The 22,748-nt window shown below is 40.5% G+C and overlaps 5 protein-coding genes across 5 annotated transcripts in view; 4 read left to right on the plus strand and 1 right to left on the minus strand.

The window, feature by feature from the left end:
- wrap73 (WD repeat containing, antisense to TP73) overlaps positions 1 to 19,792 on the minus strand; it is a 52,705-nt gene extending 32,913 nt beyond the window's left edge. The window contains exon 1 of the mRNA XM_041071497.2: positions 19,652 to 19,792. The gene's annotated coding sequence lies outside the window, so the exon portion shown is untranslated. The remainder of the gene's footprint in view (positions 1 to 19,651) is intronic.
- On the plus strand, positions 107 to 3,003 carry LOC114858687 (taste receptor type 1 member 2-like). Its single transcript, XM_055510267.1, has 3 exons — positions 107 to 2,500; positions 2,618 to 2,732; positions 2,972 to 3,003. The coding sequence occupies exons 1-3, from the start codon at positions 1,418 to 1,420 to the stop codon at positions 3,001 to 3,003; spliced, it is 1,230 nt and encodes a 409-aa protein (XP_055366242.1). The 5' UTR covers positions 107 to 1,417.
- On the plus strand, positions 3,342 to 4,801 carry LOC129604329 (taste receptor type 1 member 1-like; the record flags this gene model as incomplete). Its single annotated transcript, XM_055510268.1, has 1 exon — positions 3,342 to 4,801. A coding segment is annotated over one exon (933 nt), but the record flags the coding sequence as incomplete, so codon positions are not given.
- On the plus strand, positions 10,220 to 13,316 carry LOC114858973 (taste receptor type 1 member 1). The gene is made up of 5 exons (XM_029156766.3): positions 10,220 to 10,513; positions 10,642 to 11,367; positions 11,496 to 11,699; positions 11,856 to 11,976; positions 12,238 to 13,316. Exons 1-5 carry the CDS (start codon positions 10,238 to 10,240, stop codon positions 13,164 to 13,166), a joined length of 2,256 nt encoding a protein of 751 aa, XP_029012599.3. The 5' UTR covers positions 10,220 to 10,237; the 3' UTR covers positions 13,167 to 13,316.
- On the plus strand, positions 19,091 to 20,466 carry her3 (hairy-related 3). The gene is made up of 4 exons (XM_029156230.3): positions 19,091 to 19,172; positions 19,273 to 19,368; positions 19,463 to 19,544; positions 19,679 to 20,466. Exons 1-4 carry the CDS (start codon positions 19,119 to 19,121, stop codon positions 20,134 to 20,136), a joined length of 690 nt encoding a protein of 229 aa, XP_029012063.3. The 5' UTR covers positions 19,091 to 19,118; the 3' UTR covers positions 20,137 to 20,466.
- Positions 20,467 to 22,748: the final 2,282 nt, after the last annotated feature.

Consider the following 22,748-nt stretch of genomic DNA (forward strand, 5'->3'; position numbering starts at 1 on the left):
CATTTTTTAATTTATGGACAAATACAAAAACAACTGATATGAGCTGAAGGTTCTATTATTTGTTTACTTGTATTTTCAGGTCTGTGTCAGGTCAGGTTTAAAAATTATTACATTATGTTCTGTACTCATTCTGAGGTACTACAGTATATAGACAGTATATCCGTGTCGACAAACGCTTAGTGTTATAATATAGATATTTGTCATTGTAATCTAACTAAATATACATACATTGTTTTTGTAACAATACAAACTAGGAATACAGATTCTTTACTAAAACATGGCTTGAGTTGTTGCATTGCCCCAAATGGACATCTACATCTGTTAAGTATCCTTTCCCTGCTAAAAGCATTTCTAAGTAAAAGTACTTCAAGGCCACATGGCTGTATTTTTCAGGTAGTGTGATAGTTATTGCCAAAGCTTTCAACATTTACTCAAATGTATAACATCGTTGTGTTGTCATTCTGTTTCTTGTTCCTCAACATCTCAACTCTCAACTCTTCTTTTGGAACCAATTTTACTATTCATACACACAGATACATTTATAGAGTACAGATGTATAAAACCTTCTTGCCATTTATAGTTAACCCAGGTTTTTTTTAATGTCTTTCTCCGGAGCTGCAGATTATATTATTTTGCATACTGATTTGTGAATTCACTAACCACTTACACCCTTACCAGCGTCTGATAATTTAATAAAAGGCACAGGCAAATGCTGTTAGAGTTCAGATCAGACTGTTAATTCATGACTACGACAATGAAACACTTCTTTGCTTCTTTGTGTTTTCTTAGATGTTTGTTACATGTCTTGACTCAATGCACTGCTCCAACCTCAGAGTTTTACTTGAAAGGAGAATATGTGCTTGGTGGACTATATGATATTCATGAAGTCAGTGTAGATGTTTTTCTGGACCGTCCAGAAGCCATCAACTGCTCCAGGTGAGTCTGACAATAAATAAATAACGAATGAACAGAGTTTTCTTTTCAAGTAAACTAAAGGTTAAAGGAAAGTGATCAAAAACTAAAAAATAGTATGTTATAATATCCTGTACTTACAGTAGCACTTATTCCAGCACTATGCAATAAAACCTCCCAAGCAGGTTCCCAATATCTGAATCTACTGCAGACATAACTTTCAATAAATTCAAAATTTCTGTACAAACAATTACATTACAGATTGTAAGTTTCATATGCACACTATACCAAGATACTAAGCTACTACATTTAAAGTTAGAAAAAAAACATTTTATCTTTTATAAGTGGTTGTACTATTACTAGAGTTGTTGAACGTCTTAATTATTGAGCTCTGATCTTGACTTTTGAATTTACAAATCTAATGCATTTGAACTAATACTGTTCATGTCTTTTCCTCATCAACAGCCAACCCTTTACACTATCAAGTTATCGGAGGTTTCAGTTGATGAGATTCTCTGTAGAACAAATCAACAACTCTACAAAGCTACTTCCAAATGTATCTCTGGGCTACCAAATATTTGACCAATGCTCAGATACACACAGCTTTCCAGGCGTTTTGAATCTCATCTCAGAAAAGAATGAAATCCAACCTTGGAGTGAACCCCACATGAATGTCTCAGAAGTGATAGCGGTGATTGGTGCCTATACAAGCACTGAGACACGAACTGTAGCCCCACTCTTTATGGTGAATCTTATTCCCATGGTACTGTCTATTTGGTTGCAAATTTATTTAAATTTTTTTTACCTGATGCAACTGAAAACATTACAATGTTGGTCATTTCTACATTATGTCATTCAACAGGTCAGTTATGGAGCTGCTAGCTCGATATTTTCAAGTAAACAGAATTTTCCGTCTTTCTTACGGACAGTCCATCCCAATAAAGATGTCATAGAAGTGGTCATTAACATTTTACTAAACTTCAACTGGAGCTGGGTTGCCTTTCTTTACAGTGATAATGATTACGGTCAAGATGGCCTGGCATTGTTCATGGATAAAATTAAAGACACTGAGATGTGCCTGGCATACAACAAAGGTCTTGATTATTATACAAATTACACCCAAATATTTGAACAAATTAATGAACAGAGGATAAACGTGATTATTGTATTCGCCCCTGAATGGAATGCTGAAGCGCTCATTACCTCAGCCATACAACAAAATGTCACCAACAAGGTGTGGATCGCAGGAGATGCATGGTCATTAAACAAGCAGCTCCCAAAGGAGAATGGAATCAGAAATGTTGGAACTATACTTGGAGTTGCTGAGCCAGCAAAGCTAATACCTGGTTTTAGTGATTTTATCTATTCATCAGAAAACCAGAATCAGTGTGAAGATTTTGTACAGCAGAAGCTTTGTAATCAAAGGTGCAACTGCGAAGGCCTGACTCCAGAAGATGTCATCAATGCAGACCCATCTTTCAACTTTCCTGTTTATTCTGCTGTATATGCCACCAGTTATGCTTTACATCACGTCCTGCAATGTGAAAGTGGGAGATGTAATGACAATATTACAGTGTACCCATACATGGTAAGTACACAGATAACTTCCAAATGTTAGTGAATATATTATACCATTTAATTCTTCTTCATACACGTCATTGTAATTAAACAAACGTAACGTAAATGTTTTGTGTAACTGTGTCAGATCCTCGCAGAGTTGCGAAAGTCAAATTTTACACTTCTAAATGAAACAATTCATTTTGATGAGAACGGGGATCCCCTGTTTGGATCCTATAACATAGTTTTCTGGAACCAGAGTGGTGATGCACAGGTGGTTGGGAATATTACATTTCATCCTACTTTTGAGTTCTTCGTCAATATCTCTAACATCCAATGGCACGGATCTGGTGAAGTAAGTCGCTTATTATTATCAAATGTATTTGACAATTTTAGAAGCCATAAATCAGAAACATCAACCAGCAGAGACCTATTGTGTGACTTGCAGACACTTCTAGATTACAAATGTTTTCAAATTCAAAATGGTCAATGTGTTGTACAGGTTCCTACTTCCGTATGTTCCCCAGACTGTGACAAAGGATATGCAAAAACCCAAATTGGATTACAAAAATGCTGCTTCACTTGTGCAATCTGTCCAAATGGAACTTATATCAACAGTACAGGTAAATGTACAGGGGCTATGCAAGGGAGATTATACATTTTGGTATATGAATTTTATGTTCAAATAGACTTTTTAGCTTCCATGTTCACTATAATAGCTGAGAAATTGCATAGTCTAGAATGTAAACTGGAACATCTGCCATAAGTCAACATTTCGTAACATTTTTTGGTAACAAAAATTTTGTTACTTTGTCAATCCCACCTTAAACTGACCCTCAAATTAAAAGTAACTTTTCTATGTCTCATGTTAAACAGTGGACGCCTACACATGTGTCTCCTGTAAGGACACAGAATGGTCTGAGGAAGGAAGTACATCATGCATTCTCAGGACAGTCGAGTACATAGCATTCACTGATGCTGGGGCCATGCTGCTCTCGATTGGGGCCTGTGCCTTCATGGGCCTCACATTAGCCATGTGTCTTCTCTTTGCCACTAACTACAACACACCTGTTGTCAGATCTGCTGGAGGACCAATGTGCTTTCTAATCTTAGGCTGTCTCACTCTGTGTGCTCTCAGTGTGTTCTTTTACTTTGGTAAGCCAACAACATTGTTTTGTATAATGAGGTTGTTACCATTCATTCTGTTCTACACTGTCTGTCTAGCATGTTTTGTTGTCCGCTCTTTTCAAATTGTGTGTATTTTCAAGATGGCCGCCCAATTTCCCAAGCTCTACAGTTTATGGATGAAATATCAAGGACAGTGGCTGGTCATCACCGGGGCATTTGTTATTCAGGGGCTTTTGCTTCTTTGCGGGTACTGTTACGGACCCCCCATGCCCTACAATGAAAGGTTTTGGTATCCGGACAAGATCATAATTAACTGTACCTTTAATCTGAAAACAACTGCTGGTCCTATGGCTTTACTTGTATCTCTATGCTCCCTCTGCTTTATTTTCTCCTACATGGGAAAAGACCTCCCAAAAAACTACAATGAAGCCAAAGCAATAACTTTCTGTCTGCTCCTGCTGATCCTCACTTGGATCATCTTTGCCACAGTTTACTTGCTTTACCATGACATGTTAATCATAACCTTTAATGCTCTGGCTGTTCTCTCTAGTCTGTACTCATTTCTGTTGTGGTATTTCCTCCCAAAATGCTACATTATTATCTTCCAACCATACAAAAACACACAGCAGTACTTCCAAGGACTCATTCAGAATTATACCAAAACAATAAGCCAGTAGTAGTTGCAGTAAATATGTCTGTACATTTGATTACATTTGGCCTGCTAATTGTGATATTTATATATGTGGAAGCTATCACATAATTTCATAATTTCTGCTTTAAGATGTAGGTTTGTGAATTATGCAGCTAATTTATTTTAGTATACTATATACTAGTATTTTGTATTTGTAACATTTTTGCTATATTCATCAAAAGTACAATGAGAACCTGGAAACTGGTTAATTGTTAAGTTACACAAATATTCTGCAAAGTGGCATGTGTGTATTATTTCTATATAAATTATTCCTGCACAGTAACTTGGTTATAAAGGGACAATTGCAATTATCTACGTTTAGCCAGAAGCCCTGGTTCATGGCAAGATTTTTTTAAAGAAAGATTTGACATTTAACTAGATCCTAGATCCTAACATCCTAAAATATCAGAGTTGTGTAGCCAGATCATAGAGACAGATTAGTCTAAACTAATATGTACGTGCTAATTAAAAGGATAATTCCTTTATGTCGGGTTCTGATTGGATAAAGAGACACAACTTGGCTATGGGGTGCCGAATGTAAAAGGAGCACCTGTAACTAGTTTTCTCACATTTAACTAAATGACACAACATGTTTTCTCACATTTAGTTTAATGTGCAAAAGTCTAAATGTAAACGTTAAATGTTAAGTGTAAATGTTAAATGTAAATGTAAATGTAAATGTAAATGTAAATGTAAATGTAAATGTTAAATGTTAAATGTTCGCCGAGTGTAAACTGAATATTCATGAATGTGCAAGTAGACTCCACCCCTACCCTCAAACAGCGCTGGTCTAAGATCAGAGACGCGAGCTCAAACACCTCCAACAGTGCGCGAAAACCCCGCCCACATCTGATCTGGAAACTTTTGTTTTTAGCCTGGACGTAACTTCGGCTAGCTAGTATAGTTAGCTAACTAATTCTCCACCGGCGCCACAGAAATATTCTATTTAAACCTACTTAACTCCTCATTAATGGTGTTTACGACAGAACAGCAGTTTGAAGCGGAGCCTTAGCCCGCACACCTGCTACCCTTCAATCTCCCCCAACGGGAGGGAGTCGGAGCTGGCGGCCATGATGGCTTCGACTTCAAGCTTCTCTCCAGTATAATCGTGCACCGATCCAGAGTCAGATGTGTGATGTACTGTTTGACGTGTTTGAGTCCGCATCACTGATCTAGGATAATAGGGGGTGGAGTCTACTTAAATATTCAGTTCGATCATTTAACGTTTACATTTAACATTTAAATTTAACATTTACATTTAGATTTAACATTTAACATTTAGATTTAACATTTAACATTTACATTTAACATTTACATTTACTTTTAACATTTACATTTATATTTAACATTTACATTTAGACTTTTGCACATTTAACTAAATGTGAGAAAACATGTCGTGTCATTTAGTTAAATGTGAGAAAACTAGTTATAGGTGCTCCTTTTACAATCGGCACCCTATACAATCTACGGGGGAGAAGCAGTATCACACTTCTGCAAATCTAACCAGTTGCAAGAAGAGTCTAATTTAGTTTTTCAGAAATGTCTTTGATTCAATTTGTTACTATAGAAGATTATCTTGTATCTTACAATATTTATAATTCCACATGTTTAAGAAGTAATTTGCAAATATATTGATAAGGTGGCTTTTCTTTAAATTGAATGGTAATTAATCACGTATAAAAACATATCAACGTACTGTATGCAAATAACAGTGTGTTGACATTTACTAAAAATTCTGCATAGACTTATTGTGTGTAAACTTTTAGATGTTCTGTAAAGCTGCAGTATGTAGTAAAAATAAATTGGAGTATTCATATTTATGACTACTTATTCTGTGTATTGAGGCAGCAGACATTACTGCCAAATAAGTGGTGTTTATTGATGAGCTAGCGACAGAGTTAATTTATGCGGATGGACAAATCTTGACTTGTCGTGGATCATGTTTTATTTACATGTGGTGTGCATGTTCTAAAAACTATGCTGTATCATCACCACTGCATTATTTGTAGACCTAACTGTAGGGCTGCTTGAAAAACAAAACAACCTCTTAACTACAAACATAAACATGCAAAAACACAGTTTCCTTACCACCACCACTCCCTGACACTATGTTAGCTTAGCAAGTGAGCTGTTGGAAATAAAATATAAATAATATTTTATTGATATTGGTATATTAGTGGTATATTAGTGATACCAGCTGTAAAGTAACTTATGCAGCTAAAGTCCATCCATCCATTTTCCACCGCATTGGCCGGGTCGCGGGGGCAGCAGTCAGAGCAAAGAGTTCCAGACTTCCCTCTCCCCGGACACTTCCTTCAGCTCTTCCGGTAGGACCCCAAGGCATTTCCAGGCCAGCCGAGAGACATAGTCTCTTCAGCATTTCCCAGGTCTTCCCCGGGGCCTCCTACCAGTGAGACATGCCTGAAACACCTTCCCAGGGAAGCGTCAAGGAGGCATCTGAACCAGATGCCCGAGCAACCTCAACTGGTTCCTCTTGAAGTGGAGGAGCAGCGACTCTATTCCAAGGGTGACAGAGCTCCTTACCTAATCTCTAAGGGAGCGCCAACAACGGACTGGTACACCGACCCCATTACTGCAGCTGCCGCACTGATCCGCCTGTCAATGTCACACTCCTTTCTTCCCTGACTTGTGAACAAGACCCCAAGATACTTGAACTCCTCCACTTTGGGCAGCAACCAACACACCTTTTTCCAGTCAAGAACCAGGACTTGGAGTAACTGATTCTCATCCCAGCCACTTCACACTCAGCTGCAAACCGTCCCAATGCACACTGGAGGTCTTGGCCTGATGAAGCCAACAGGACAAAATCATCTGCAAAAAGCAGAGACGCAATCCTGTGGTCCCCAAACCACACCCCCTCTGACTCCTGGCTGCGCCTAGAAATTCTGTCCATTAAAATAATGAACAGAACCGATGACAAAGGGCAGCCCTGCTGAAGTCCAACGTGCACCGGGAACAGGTCTGACTTACCGCTGGCAATGCGAACCAAGCTCCTGCTCTGGTTGTACAGAGACCAAACAGCCCTTAGCAAAGAGCCTTGGTCTCCAGCGTTCCACGACCAGGCTGAAAACCACATTGTCCCTTCTGTATCCGAGGTTTGACTATCGGCCGAAATCTCCTCTCCAGTACCTTGGCATAGACTTTCGCAGGGAGGCTGAGAAGTGTGATCCCCCTATATTTGGAACACACTCTCCTGTCCCCCTTTTTGTGAAGAGGGACAACCACCTCGGTTGTCCAGTCCAGAGGAATTGCCCCCCTCGTCCACGCAATATTACAGAGGCGTGTCACCCAAGACAGCCTCACAACATCCAGAGACTTCAGGTACTCAGGACGGATCTCATTCACCCCCGCTGCCCTGCCACCAAGTAGATTATAAACTACCTCGTTGACCCCAGCCTGGGTGATTTACCTGCATCGAATGGTTTGCCAGAATGTTTTTGAGGTCGAACTATAGTCCTCCTTGATGGCCTCCTCGAACTCCTCCCACGCCCAAGCTTTTGCCTCTGCAACAGTACTGGTTGCAGCGCACTTGGCCTGGCAGTACCTATCAGCTGCCTCAGGAGTCCCAAAGGTCAACCAGAACTGATAGGACTCCTTCTTAAACTTGATGGCATACCTTACCTCCCTGAAGCTCTCCCGGAGGTGTGAGTTAAAGGTACCTGAACAGAGGGTTCAGCCAGACGTTCCCAAACAGACCCTTGCGATACATTTGGGCCTGCCAAGTCATTCCAGCCTCTTTCCCTGCCAGCGGATCCTACTCACCACCAGGTGGTGATCAGTTGACAGCTCAGCCCTTTTCTTCACCCGAGTGCCAAAACATATGGCCGAAGGTCAGGTGAAATGACTAAAGTCTGTCATCAACCTCCAGCCTGGAGTGTCCTGGTTCCATGTGCACTGATGGACACCCTTACGGTCGAACATGGTTTGTTATGACCAAACCAAAAAGTCCAATAGCATATCACCGCTCAGATTCAGATTAGGGAGGCCATTCCTCCCAATCACGCCTCTCCAGGTATCACTGTCATCGCCTACGTGGTTGTTGAACTCTCCCAGAACAATGATGGGGTCCCTAGTTGGAGCGCTTTCCAACACTCCCTCCAGAGACCCCAAGAAGTCCGGGTACTCCACACTACCGTTTGGCCCGTAAGCACAAATGACAGTGAATGACCTATTCCCCACCTGATGCCGCAGGGAAGCGACCCTCTCATCCACTGGAGAAAACTCCAACACATGGCGGCTAAGCTGGGGAGCTATGAGCAAGCTCACACCAGCCCACTGCCTCTCGCAGCGGGCAACTCCAGAGTAGAAGAGGGTCCAGCCCCTCTCAAGGAGTTGGGTTTCAGGGCCCAGGCTATGCGTCGAGGTGAGCCCGACTATTTCTAGCCGGTACCACTCAACCTCCTGTACAAGCACAAGCTCCTTCATCCCCAGTGACGTAACATTCCATGTCCCGATAGCCAGACTGGTTATGCAGGGATTGGGGATTGGGGATTAGGGCCCCGCGAGAATAGGCCTGGCCACCAGGCGCTCACATGCGAGCCCAAACCACGGGCCTGGCTCCAGGGTGGGGCCCTAGCTGCGCCATACCAGGTGACGTTTCGGTCCTTGTTGTTATTCTTTTCATAGGGGATTTATGAACCGCTCTTAGTCTGACCTGTCACCCAGGACCTGTTTGCCTTGGGATTCAGGCACACAAACTCCTCCACCATGATAAGGCGGCGGTTTTAAGGAGGAGCCTCCTCTTTGAACCGCCGTCTCCTCCTTGAACCGCAGCTAAAATAAGTGTATCTATGCTTTGGCAACAGTGTTGTGTGTGTACTGAACATAATGAATCCATCCATCCAAGAATGGTTTAGGCATCTTTCACTGTCTAAATGAAAGTGGTTGCAAATTGTTTTGTTTAAAACAACCCATGTGGTCTAACTACTAATTTGTAAGAGGATGCATGTTTTAGAATAAACCAAACACACCTGGTTGATTTATTAAATTTGTGTATATTTGCCTGCAACCCCATATTACACTTACTTACAACACTTACAACATTTTTACCTCGTCCCTGTAAATGTATGAAATTTATTTACAGTAATTTTCCTGGATGTGCTGTATATGTGAAATTATTCCTAATGTCATAGCAAAGTGAAGGCATTTATATAATGTGTGTGTGTTGTATACGTCACTTTAGATGCTTTTGCATACTGATTTGGGAATTTTCCGTCAACCATGCATAGGTATGTGCCATTTCCACGTGCATGAAAATGATCATTGAGGTCATCAGTGTCTCATACAGCAGCTTACTAAAGGCAGAGGCAAATGGGCAGAGTGCAGGTGCACTTTAAGTCAGCTTGATAAACACTAACTAAAGCAATGAAACACTTTCATGTGTCTCTGTGCCTACTAGGATTTATTGTAAATGCCTTGGCTACGTGCACTTCTTCCAAATCAGCGTTTCAACTGAAAGGAGATTATTTGATAGGCGGACTTTTCAATATTCATTATGCAACTAACGCTTTTTATCACGACAGGCCAGAAGCTATCGACTGCTCCAGGTGAGTCTCAATAATTTTACTTCTAAAGGTGAAACTAAGAAAAAATATTCAATGTAATGGATAGATTCTGTACATTAAATAGCTTTAAAACTAGCACTAATGAACTTGTTTAAAGAAAAAAAGAAAACAGAAAAATCCATTTTATTGCAACATTTCTAAATTTGGTGTAGTTCTAGTGTAATTAGTTCTGAGTGCATATCAGTTTAATGACATCTATATCCTTACAGGTGTCCTAAGAGTGATACTTAGTTAACACAAATAGTAATAAGGCAAAACAAATAAGATCTGAATCATCTTGATGCAGTCCTGTAATCAAGCTACTCTTTTTTTCTGTGTCTACAGTCAATCTTTCCGTCTCCAAAATTATCGAAATTTCCTTGTAATGAGATTTTCTGTGGAGGAAATCAATAATTCTACAACCTTACTGCCAAATGTGTCTCTTGGCTATGACATATTTGACCATTGTTCAGATACCGGGAGTTTCCCAGGTGTTTTTGAACTCATCTCAGTTAATGGCTTGATCCAACCTTGGCACAAATCAGAGGGGCAAGAGATACCCAACACCACTATGTCTAAAGTTATAGCATTGGTGGGTCCTTACACAAGCACCCACGCCTTGACTGTAGCCCCACTGTTCATGGTGGATCTCATCCCTTTGGTGAGTTTTTCAAATGTTAAGTTACATCTAAAACATTGTTATCAATTTGATTGCTTTATCCTCAGTACATTTGCAAAATGTGAGTATTTATTAAAATAAAATAAGTATATATTTCTTTCCTTTGACAGGTCAGTTACGGGGCTTCTATTTCAGACTTGTCAAAAAAAGTGAATTTTCCCTCTTTCCTACGCACAGTCCACCCAGATAAACAGGTCATAGAAGTAATTGTTAACATTGTGCAACATTTTAAATGGAGCTGGGTTGCTTTCCTGAACAGTGATGATGACTTTGGCATTGATGGACTGGAATTGTTCCTAAACCAGATTCAAAATACCCAGATCTGCCTCGCATACACAAAAAGTCTAAATGAAAATACGAATTACTCCCAAGTCTTTAAACAGATAGAGGAACAGATGATATATGTCATTATTGTTTTTGCACCCACACTGACAGTTAAACAGCTCATTGGTTCAGCAATACAACTGAATATCACACAGAAGGTCTGGATAGGAGACGATGGATGGTCTTTGAACACTGAGCTCCGCCAGATGAGAGGCGTCCAAAACATTGGAACTGTACTTGGGGTATCACAGCCACCAGTGACACTGCCTGGCTTTACGGATTTCATCTATTCTTCTCAAAGCCAGATTCTTTGTGAAAATGCAGAACAACAGAAATTATGTAATCAGATGTGCAATTGCAGTACCCTCACCCCAGAAGAAATTATTTCTGTGGACCCATCTTTCATATTTGCAGTTTACTCTGCTGTATATGCAACTGCTAATGCCTTACATAATGTTTTACAATGTGGAGCCAACAAATGTAATACCAACATTACGGTGTATCCATACATGGTAAGTATCCAAAATGATCTGCATTTAATTCAGAGTAGTCTTCCTCCTGCTTCATTCTTGTTTGTCATATTATTCTGTATTATTCTGATTGAGTTTTAATACCCATTTAAACTTTATGCACCCATCAGGTTTTAGCAAAACTGAAGAAGTCAAATTTTACACTGCTAAATGAAACCATTCAGTTTGATGAAAATGGTGACCCCAAGTTTGGATCCTATTTAATAATTGTCTGGAGTGATAGTGGTACTGTACTGGAGATCGGCCATTATACTCCTCAACCATCAGTAGATTTTTTCATTAATGATACCAAAATTAAGTGGTACACAAATGATGTAAGTTATTCATTATATCAACAGCATATGATTGTAAAATGTGAGTTATCATTAAACATATGTTACACTCTGTCTGTTTAAAAAGCCAGATGTCTGCTTTCACTGTCTTTTCTTACTTCATTAAATATTATTTTTTCCTAAATCTCATGTGTACAGGTGCCTACCTCATTGTGTTCCCAGGAATGTCCGGCAGGACATCAGAAACATCAAATTGGATCGCAAAAATGTTGCTTCAATTGTGAAATGTGTCCCACTGATACTTACATCAACATCACAGGTAATAAATACATTACCAAGAACAAAATCAAATGACAACAATGATTGCTGCCATTCTGGAGCTATTTCTTGAACTGTTGAATTCTGAGCCGGATGAATGCAGACTAAATTGAGTTAATGCTGAGCAACAGTATAAAGTATATGCCACTGGTAACATCTTATGGTAAAGAACAATATCACAATATTACTGCTTTCATTGATTTCAGCAAATGTTAGACTTTAGCCTTATACTGATTACTTTTCGATTTCTCATGTTAAACAGTGGACGCCTACACATGTGTCTCCTGTAAGGACACAGAATGGTCTGAGGAAGGAAGTACATCATGCAGTCTCAGGACGGTCCAGTACATAACATTCACAGACACTGGGGCTATACTGCTCACCACTGGGACCTGTGCCTTCATGGGCCTCGCATTAGCCATGTGTCTTCTCTTTGCCAATAACTACAACACTCCTGTTGTCAGATCTGCTGGAGGACCAATGTGCTTTCTAATCTTAGGCTGTCTCACTCTGTGTGCTCTCAGTGTGTTCTTTTACTTTGGTAAGCCAACAACATTGTTTTGTATAATGAGGTTGTTACCATTCATTCTGTTCTACACTGTCTGTCTAGCATGTTTTGTTGTCCGTTCTTTTCAAATTGTGTGTATTTTCAAGATGGCCGCCCAGTTTCCCAAGCTCTACAGTTTATGGATGAAATATCAAGGACAGTGGCTGGTCATCACCGGGGCATTTGTTATTCAGGGGCTTTTGCTTCTTTGCGGGTATTGTTATGAACCCCCCATGCCCTACAATGAAAGGTTTTGGTATCCGGACAAGATCATAATTAACTGTACCTTTAATCTGAAAACAACAGCTGGTCCTATGGCTTTACTTGTATCTCTATGCTCCCTCTGCTTTATTTTCTCCTACATGGGAAAAGACCTGCCAAAAAACTACAATGAGGCCAAAGCAATAACTTTCTGTCTGCTCCTGCTGATCCTCACTTGGATCATCTTTGCCACAGTTTACATGCTTTACCATGACATGTTAATCATAACCTTTAACGCTCTGGCTGTTCTCTCTAGTCTGTACTCATTTCTGTTGTGGTATTTCCTCCCAAAATGCTACATTATCATCTTTCAACCTCACAAAAACACACAGCAGTACTTCCAAGGGCTCATTCAGAATTATACCAAAACAATAAGCCAGTAGTAGTTTGAATACTGTACTTATCCACGAACAGAAAAACTGAATTAGGATCAATGATATAAATGGATATTCAGTAGTTATTCTAAGCCTCCAAGGCATGACCCTTTTATCATAGAAGGGAAGGTTTTTGAAAGCTTGTGGGGTCCCTGATAATATATCCATCCATCCATTTTCTACCGCTTTTTCTTGTTCAGGGTTGCGGGGGGCAGTTCATTGCAGGGCCACACAGAGACGAGCAATTGGAGAGTAGCCAATTAACCTAATGCATATCTGTGGGAGGAACATGCCCCCGCAGATAACTTATTGATCATAAAATATGCCCTCCCCCCCGACCCTCACTAGATTTTGGTTTGTTACCTGAGGGCAACAATGTGCTCTAAGGGTACTGTAGCTAAGGTTTTCTATAATATAAAGTAGGTGAAATTAGGGACAAACAAGCAGTAAGTACAATAGAATCTGGTTTTATTTCAACAAGCATTGTCCATAAATAGTTAATTAGTCACAAGCTTGGACATTTTCTGCAGTATGTGCTTGTGTTATTAAATATGTTCACATTGTGTTGAATTGATGTTTCTGTTTTCTACAAGGCACTCTGTTTTATTCTTCATGGAACCTCAGGAAGTAGTTGCTGGTGGAGGTGAAACAGAGGTGGACATTACATTTTTAGCACTTTGCCTTAGGTACCTTTGCATCATTTTGGTCATCAGTGGTCAGTGGACACATTCAGGGACTGGAATGAGTGTAGTTGACCTGCTCTATTCTGCTCATTTTCATATTCCTTATGGTGAAAGGGAGTCACCTTCTTCATCCTGTGATACTGTATAAAGCTCTATGGCTCTATGGTGCCACCCCTGATCGGGTGCTAGATCATGTTCCTTACGCCCAGAAAAAGCTTTTGCATCCATGTTCTGTGAGTAATAATATATAGTCAGTATAAAAATGATTATGAGAACTATGCATCCTTGCAAACGTCCATCCATGCTATTGTTGAAACAAACAAAACATTTTTTTAAACTACCATTTTAGTGTACAAAAAAAGAAAAAAGTATGTTTACTCAATCAAGTATGATTCCTAAAAAATGCATGCACATGCAGATATTTTGTACTAGGCTTTTTGACTGTAAATATATTGGAAAGTGAGATTTATCTTACCTTTTGCTATGTACCTGTGTCTCCTATGGTCCCAGAAAGAAGTGTTTCATGCCCAGAGGAAGAGTTACACTGATGCCCAACCTTAATTTTATTGGTCACAGATTTATAATAAGACTCTAAATGTGACCATTTCCCTTTAAAATTTTAAAGGGATGGTTTATGGGCCAAAAATGTGGTAATTGCTTGAGGGGAACACCATGCCATGCATAGGGGGATATTCTATTATTTTGTGGGTTTCTATGAACCAACTAAAGATGAACTTTAAATTGAAGACTGTTCTGTCTGTATCTCCACAAATTAATATACTGATAAAATTATTAGCAGCTTATTTTGAACATTTTCCAGTTGGTGAGATTAAAGATTTGCATTATTTGTGGTAATCAATGAAAAGAAATGAATAAATAATTTTAAAAATGCAATTCAATTTTTTTAACTTGTTTTGTTCTATGTTGAAAGTGAGAGGTTGCTGTGACCTAATCCTTCCACACGATGGAACCACTACACTGACGCTCCGTGGCATCCATTGCCTTTGAATATCTCCTGACGCGTCTGAAACTGGACCAACAAGTGTTGTTTTTACTTTTTTCTTTCTTTACATTTTATTTTAATAAACAGCATTTAATAGTTCTACAGACGGTACAGACAGTTCTTGTCGAGTGACAGTTACTCCCTTTACTTTCCCCGGTGATTTTTCCATTATTTGATTAAGGTACGATTTAAACTAACCTGCTTTGACAGGTTCACTTTAGGCCACTGACACTACATGATCCAGCTGCCTTGAAAGCGTCTCCAGGTTAAAGTTAGTTTCACGCCGTGGCGCTCCGTGGGGTGCCCCACGAAGTGCAACGGAAAGAGCGCAGCAGCAGGGGGTTGTCCTGGGTCGACAATTCCACAGGGTAAATTGCTATTTTGTTGAGGCTATTCAGTTTCCTGGCAAGGAGAAGAGGAGGGTGGACCGTGAAACTAGGAACGAATTGGTAAATAGTGTCACTTAGCATGGCATATGGCGCGTCTGCAGAGGGAAAGGCTGACACCAACAAATTGACGATTTCATACCTATTTCAGAGTTAGACTCGCCACACACGTTGCCACGTATTTTTTTTTTAATCAGAAATTGGAGATGTGTGACCTTTATGTATGATGGCGTTAAGTGAGGTTCTTGTGTCTTGACTTTTAGTCAAGACTTTTAGGTTTTGGGAGATATGACTCGTTCGCCTCCACTGTTCCACTTTCTCGTTGGGATACCTTAGTGGTTGATGGCCATTAACTATCCATGTTAAAGTGTACCGCCTCACTGTTACTACAACTGGGTCATTTTCAAGAACAGCTGATCCAATGTTTACAGTGCGATGATATTGTTCAAAACGACGTGCGTAAATTAGAAATTTTTGAGAATATGATGCCATAAGTTCAGATGATAGTCGGTGAACAACCTTCCAGTTAGAAAAGATGACGGTGTTGAACAGTGACGGAAGGAGTCAGCACAGTGGCCCATATATTCTCCGAGGTTTGTTTTGGGCTTCTTCTAATCTCACAGCAAACGCTTTATTCCCACTTTGCTCATATGCCCGGTAACTGTTGTTTTACGTCGGGCTAAAGACAGTGCACTAAAGGGTGCTTGGTTATTCTCATTCAAATCTAACTTAAGCAGTTCAGAGTAAATGGCAGATGTTTTGCAATTCAAGGCGCATCAATGCCCATGCGCTATAGTGTTTAACAATAGCTCTGCGCTTTTGTTAGGCACTTCAGAGCTCGACAAAGGCTTCATCCTCCAGCGACTTATAAAGTTACTTTCCACTCAGTTCATTTCGACCCTTGAGAAAACCTTAAGCGATGTTAATGTGCACCTCTGGTCTTTTCATGCCGTAACCCCGGCACACACAGGCAAACAGCATCTATTGTGTTCCCAAACTAAAGTAAGAAGTCTTTAAATAACCCGAAGGCCAGTCTATAGAAATTCATGACGCTATTTCTATTTGATGTTTGATCAACAGCTTCGTCAACAGGTCCGTCGCGTGGCTTTCAGAAAATCCAGTGTATATTTCTAATATTTCTCCAGTGCACCTGTTCGTGTATCGTCTCATTTTACTGTGACCTTGTTACCGACAATGAGCGAGTTGGTCACACCAGTGGTGCCTTAGGTGCCTCTGAATGGAAGGCGGTGCACCGATTTGCTCCGCTCCCGGTGCGCCAAATTACGGGCCTGTCTTGCATATTTTAACAAGATTCTGCAAAACCAAACGCGGAATGGCCATTGTATCATATGCCTACACTTTATTAAAAAAAATAAGCGCTTATTCTATGTGAGATGATATTAATGTAGTCTATACGACCCTATTGTTCTAAGATATTGAACATAACAGGCTGTGGGCGTTGAGGACCCCCACATTTCTGCTTCTATCGCCGGTCTAACCATTGGCTTGCAAATGCCTCCTTTACCCCTAGGAAGAAATAGTTTATTGCAGTAATTGCATGATTGCTTCACTAATTGTTGTAAACAAGTTCCCCAATAGTCCAATAATTACAGAAGCTTTGTCAGGGTCCTGCCGGCAGGCATCCATGACAAAGGTCTGATAGGGTTAATGAATGACGAAGGGCTGAAACGTGAAAGTGGAGCGGGAGCCCGGGCCCTTTTATAAACATACACTTAACTTGTTATGTAATGACACTTGCATTATTATGTCCAATTGGGACACAAGTTTCTCGTTGCGCTATTCTTATGGATAGATATGGAGATAAAGACCGAGTGAGGTGGCGTTGGAGGGAAACAGTTTTAAAGCCCGACTGCCTTTCCTACTCACATCAGCTGTTCCCATTCTACAGCCGAAGAGGAGAGCCACGGCTAATTGAAATTATAGCGAGTAATCAGCGGTGAAATCTCTCCTCTGTGGCGCAGAATAACAAGACAGGCGACGCTCTTCTGTTAAAACCAAGCGTGAAAGCCCACATAATGTAGCGTCGAAGAGAACAAAAGACATCAAATGCTTACTTTTCCCTCAGCACCGCGGACAAATTTCATACTGATTAAATGCTTCAGTAGAAACACCACAATTACGACCCACAATTTTTCGGTACATTTTACGCAAGTGTTTTCTGGCGCAGGCCTCACATTCCTAAACGTCAAACCTGTCAAACGTGAAACTTATTTAAATATTACATAAGTTATAGTTATTTAGATCAATCAATTATTAACCAGCGGTTTAAGGCGTTAATGTTTAACAATGTAAATTTTAATAGTATTAAAACAAGCACCTTGGTGGAAATCAATTTGGTGAAATTTGATTTTACATGATGTTTTTTTTAAAGAAAACACAACGGATGGGTAAAAATTGGTTGATTTTTAAAAGTGGAGGGAATCTTTTGATTCTCACTCTGCGTTAGTCACAAAGCAGTCGAAAAGAAAAGATCAATGAATCACTACTATAAACTGGTCCCTTTTCAGGCGCCTTCTCCCCTGACTGAATACAAACGTCCCTCCTCCCCCCAGCGCCTCAGTTATTTTAACACGTGCTTTGTGTACCGCATCAGGCGAGAGCACTTGAAATGAAAAAGACAGGTTCCCTGCGCGTGTCTCTCAAGATGCACCATCCAAACTTAGTTACAGAAACACTCACGCCGTCTCACGTAACACGCCACGCTAATGGATGCGGCCAATTTCGCCCCTATGGTAGCGCTATAGCCTTATAATACAAGAGTCTGTAAAGCTGTGGGATCCCGTTTTGTATTATTGACTTGCAGTAAGCCTATGACCAACACATTGTTTCAGCTGGTATGACTTTCCCAAGCCTTGGCCCCTTTCAGGGAGCAGTGTGGAAAATCGGAAAGCGAAGGACCGAGGACAAGGGGCGGCCCGCGATTCTCCTCGGTGCCTCACATCGCCTGGTATAAAGACAAAAACTGATGCACAATACCCCGAGAATCCTTAAGTGTAGAGATCCGTTTTTTACTCTTCGTCGCCAAGTGCTTGTTGAGTATTCTATAAACATAAACAAAAGTAGGGCATCACACTATATCTTAAACTTCTCGTACGTAAATCAGCAGAACATAACACTTCGCAGGTGTCATAGTTTTACTACAAGTGGCCACCAGAAAATCGAAATGTTGTGGGGACATCATGGGAATTACCACGGTGCTGCCTTCGACCAGGTGGCGTGAAACTCACATTGTGGACTGAATATAGGAGTCAATAGTTGCTACACAACGCACCCATTATGTTTTTAATTTCCACGCTTTATTTCGTTTTTTGCCCCACGCGTTGTTTTGGGGATACTTGCCCCTAAATTAGGATATACTGCTATAAAATGGTATTTTACTAAAGGCTGTCGACAAATCCAACTGACAGGCCAGCAGGAAAATCATTCTACAGCGAAATCACATTCTTTATGAATATATTTACGCGAAATCACATTCTTTATAAATGTATTTACACATGCAGGACTAAGATCTGAGATTCATGGACTATGTGTTGTGTTCTGAATCTGAAGTCTAATTAGTTTTTAGTTTTTGTCTGAATATTTTTACTTACCAGTTTGTGGGTAAAATTTATGCAACAAAATAAGTTTAAACAAACGTTAGGTGATGGGAAATTATTAAGGTATCCTAAATATAATGTGTTTGTGGTAATCTAAGCATTTGATTGGTTTTGGCTGTCAAATGACGCCAGTGTTGCTCCTTTGAGTGCAGGAGACAGGCGGGACTGCGTGCATTGAGATGTTAAGTAAGTGTCTCTATATAACTCCACTCATGGTAAATGCCGTCATTTGTTGGCAGCGACGCAGAGCTACTGCAAGGAAATCAGGAAGAATGGTGGCGTCAACAGACTTAGCAGAACAGTCCAAACCAACCGCTGGAAATAGGGTGCGTAGACTATATTTTTCATGTTTTTCATAAGAGGTGAGACATTCACGCAACTTACAGACGTTTGTGCGTAGATTAAAACTGACTCGCTTCCTTGCAGGTATCCAAACCACTCATGGAAAAGAAACGAAGAGCTCGCATAAACAAGAGTCTGGACCAGTTAAAATCTCTTCTGGAAAGCTATTACAGCAGCAATGTAAGGATACAGACTGAGCCTAATTTCTGGAACATAATTAAACTACCTAAATTTCACAACATTTTGGGAATAAAAGTGTAAATCTTCTATTTAGATTCGGAAGCGCAAACTGGAAAAGGCCGACATATTGGAACTTACTGTCAAACATTTAAGGAACCTCCAAAAGATCCAGAGTTGTAAGTAGACACCGTATTTATATACATTTACAAACGTTTGGCTTCCATGAAAAAATGTATTATTTCAGCACACGCTAGTTCTGTTGAGATCTCTATCCGTTTCTTACCTTAAAATGTCCTTTATTTACTTTCAGGTGCTGCTGCTCATGCTGCTTCGGAGTTTTCCGAGTACCAATTTGGCTTCCGTGGTTGCTTGGCAAACGTCAACCAGTACTTGCTGATGGCAGACAACCTGAATGGCAGTGACCGCTGGATGTTATCGCAGCTTTCCAGCAAGCTGCGCCGCTCTCTGGGACCGCATGAAGCATCCAGCACCATGGACAGCGGCCTCGACAGGGTTGAAACTCGAGATGAGGCGCGGAGGCTTCTTGCCAGTGACGCTGGACCCGAGGAGAGAAACACCAGCAAATCTAATGTTACCAACAAGTCTCGTTGTCTAAGTGAAGAAGCGCAGCAGTCAATGGGAAACAGAGAGGCTGCAGCCCCCGCACAACATCCTCATGAAAACAGTTCCAGTTGCAAAACGTTTCATTCTGCCGATCAAGGCCACGAAGAGGCAAACACTCAGTACAGCGTCTGGCGGCCTTGGTAGAGCCATGAACAAGCGAAACTGTACCCGAATTATGTTTAAAAGTGCACTGTATATTTCCACAATACTTTATAGGCTATAATGTATATATTTTATTTTCTAAATAAAACTTTGTATAAAGAATATGCTTTGTTTATTTACATACATGATAAGTGGGAATTGTTGAATGTTGGATAGTGATTGGGAAAGGTTTGGGTATTACTAACTAATCAGCAGAGCTCACAAGTATCTGTGAAAACTGCTATTTTGTTATTGGCTCAGCCAAAGCAGTTCTGTGTTGTTACTGCTGAACAAATTTCCCTACAATGACTCGACAGTAATAAAAGTGACGGAGCACTGGAACTTTGTTAGCACAATTTTTTAAGTATCCTAACAAATGTGACGTCACCAGTTTATTCAGGAGATGTGAACTGAATTAATTATTACCCAATGATTCTTATTGTTGCTTACAATGCAAAGTATTATAGCCTTTTTTTACAGACGTTATACTATAACCTGTAACAGACAAACAATTACAGCACAGGTTTTTTATCCGTGATTCAAGTTTAAGGTTGTTTATCCGTGATTTAAGTTTCATTAGCTTACGCTCAAGATGTTTTTTTTATTTTGTTCTTAGGCTAAAGTTTACGCCTGGTCACGGAATTCAAAATAAAATCTTGTTAAGGTTGAAAACTTTACACTGTACTAAATGTTGAAACGCACTAGACGGGAGAAATAGTTTATAACAGAAAAAAAGAAACGAGCCAGGAGATCAGTTCCTCCGTCATTTTGTTCATTCTTCTCTAGTTTCACGCATAAGTACCGAATCATTGGTGAGCAAATCAGACGCTTGTTGGACAGGGCGACAATTTTCTGCTACTAGACTACATATTACACGGCAGGCTTTCTTTCTAGCCTCCTCTGGTCATTAAATTTCCTGCAGGCAAAAATTGAAAAAAAATAAAACAAAGTTTGGTTCAGAATAGTAACCAAAATAATTTGCACTGCGGCTGCATTACTAATTTTAATATTATTTTTGATTTATTACCTTATCCTCTCCAGGGATTACACGATCTAACGTATCAAATTAAATGGAGTAACAAAATGAATTGACAACGTTTTTTTTAACAAAATATTACTGAAATTTAGTACAGATCGCTGGTAGATTTAGCCAATTAGGAGTTTAAGCAGGACGCGTATCCCCACGCACAGTAACCCGGCCATTCATCTACGCCTTTGAAGGTACCTAACCGGTGCATTGGTGGGGATGTCATAAAGTATCTGTGCATTCACCAGGGGCTCTGGAAAGGATGGCACCTAACAGCGAGGAAAATCGCTGCAACGCCCACAGTTCTTTCAGATTTATGCTAAAAAGTCAGAGCCACATAACAAAACTCACAGCTCCAAACCCCCGTGTGGCACCTATTCGTTATTCCACCACTTTGTTCGTTTTCTGGTATATTTTGCAACAAAGTAAAATCTACTCCACCGACTAGACGAAAAGAGCCACAAAGCACGAAGTGATTTGTTTATTCAAGGAAATGCCACGTGACCTTCACACTGAATGCCTTTAAACTTCATAGATTTTCTATGAACTCTTCTCAGCATTGTTTATGTCAGCTAGCTTGGTTTACCGCTATAATAGCGACGCACATTAGAGGCGAGAACCGGAGGGAAGGGGAGAATAAGTTATTAGCATTAAACTGGGTTCAGTCAGGCGTAATTAACCGGGCTCGTCTGCTCGGCCAAGTGCGCAGGAGACCCGCACCGTTCACGCTGCCAAGTAAAATAACTAGTAGTCTATGTGAGCGGATAATTAGGCGTGAGCCTTTTACATTGCCCAGACAGACCTACAGCACACCGTGGAATTGCCTTTTGGGCTCCACCGGCGAACCGTGTCCATTTTCAGCGCTGCGGGCATTTTAGGCCACACACAAAAAAAAAACCTGTCCACGAAGTTGGAGCCAGTGGCCGGTAGCAAGTGCCGCGTCAGCCGAACACAGACACCTGCTGCATTAACACGGAGCTCCAATGAACACCCACTGTTGGCCGCGTTAGCATAGTAGCCGAGCACGTTAAGAAGAAAAGGAAGCGAAAGGAAGACATGCTCATTGAAAAGTGGAAGCTATGGTTTGTGTTACCACGACAAATGGTCTGATTTAAAGTCTTCAGCTAGCTAACTTTGCTAACTTATCCTTTATGTTTACCTGCATTATCACCACATGGGTTTAGAACATGGATAAAGCCTCGACCGTCGCAGCTGAACTGAACTGATAAAATGCAACTAACGCAAAAACACACTGGAAACATCCAGAAAAAGTCAGCGCGTGAGATTCCCGGGACAGGTGTGCGTTAGTCTGGAGGGGTGTGGCGTCGCCATGGCAACCGGCGTGCTCGTGGCTAAAACGCTCGAGGACTAGGTCAGTTTGGAGGAAAGAAACCGCTGAACGGTTTTAAACCAGACACCGGCTATTTTCTAATGAAGGCAGGATATCAAAAAAACTGTTAAACTAACACCAAACCTCCTTTCTTCTTCTACTGATGATGACTACTTCATGTGGTGCACTTGACCTCCTGGAGAAATAATCTGCAATCAAAGCAAAGAGAGGAAAACATTCCCAAATGGATTCACTGCT

This window comes from Betta splendens, chromosome 7, assembly GCF_900634795.4.
Source record: "Betta splendens chromosome 7, fBetSpl5.4, whole genome shotgun sequence".
NCBI lineage: Eukaryota > Metazoa > Chordata > Actinopteri > Anabantiformes > Osphronemidae > Betta > Betta splendens.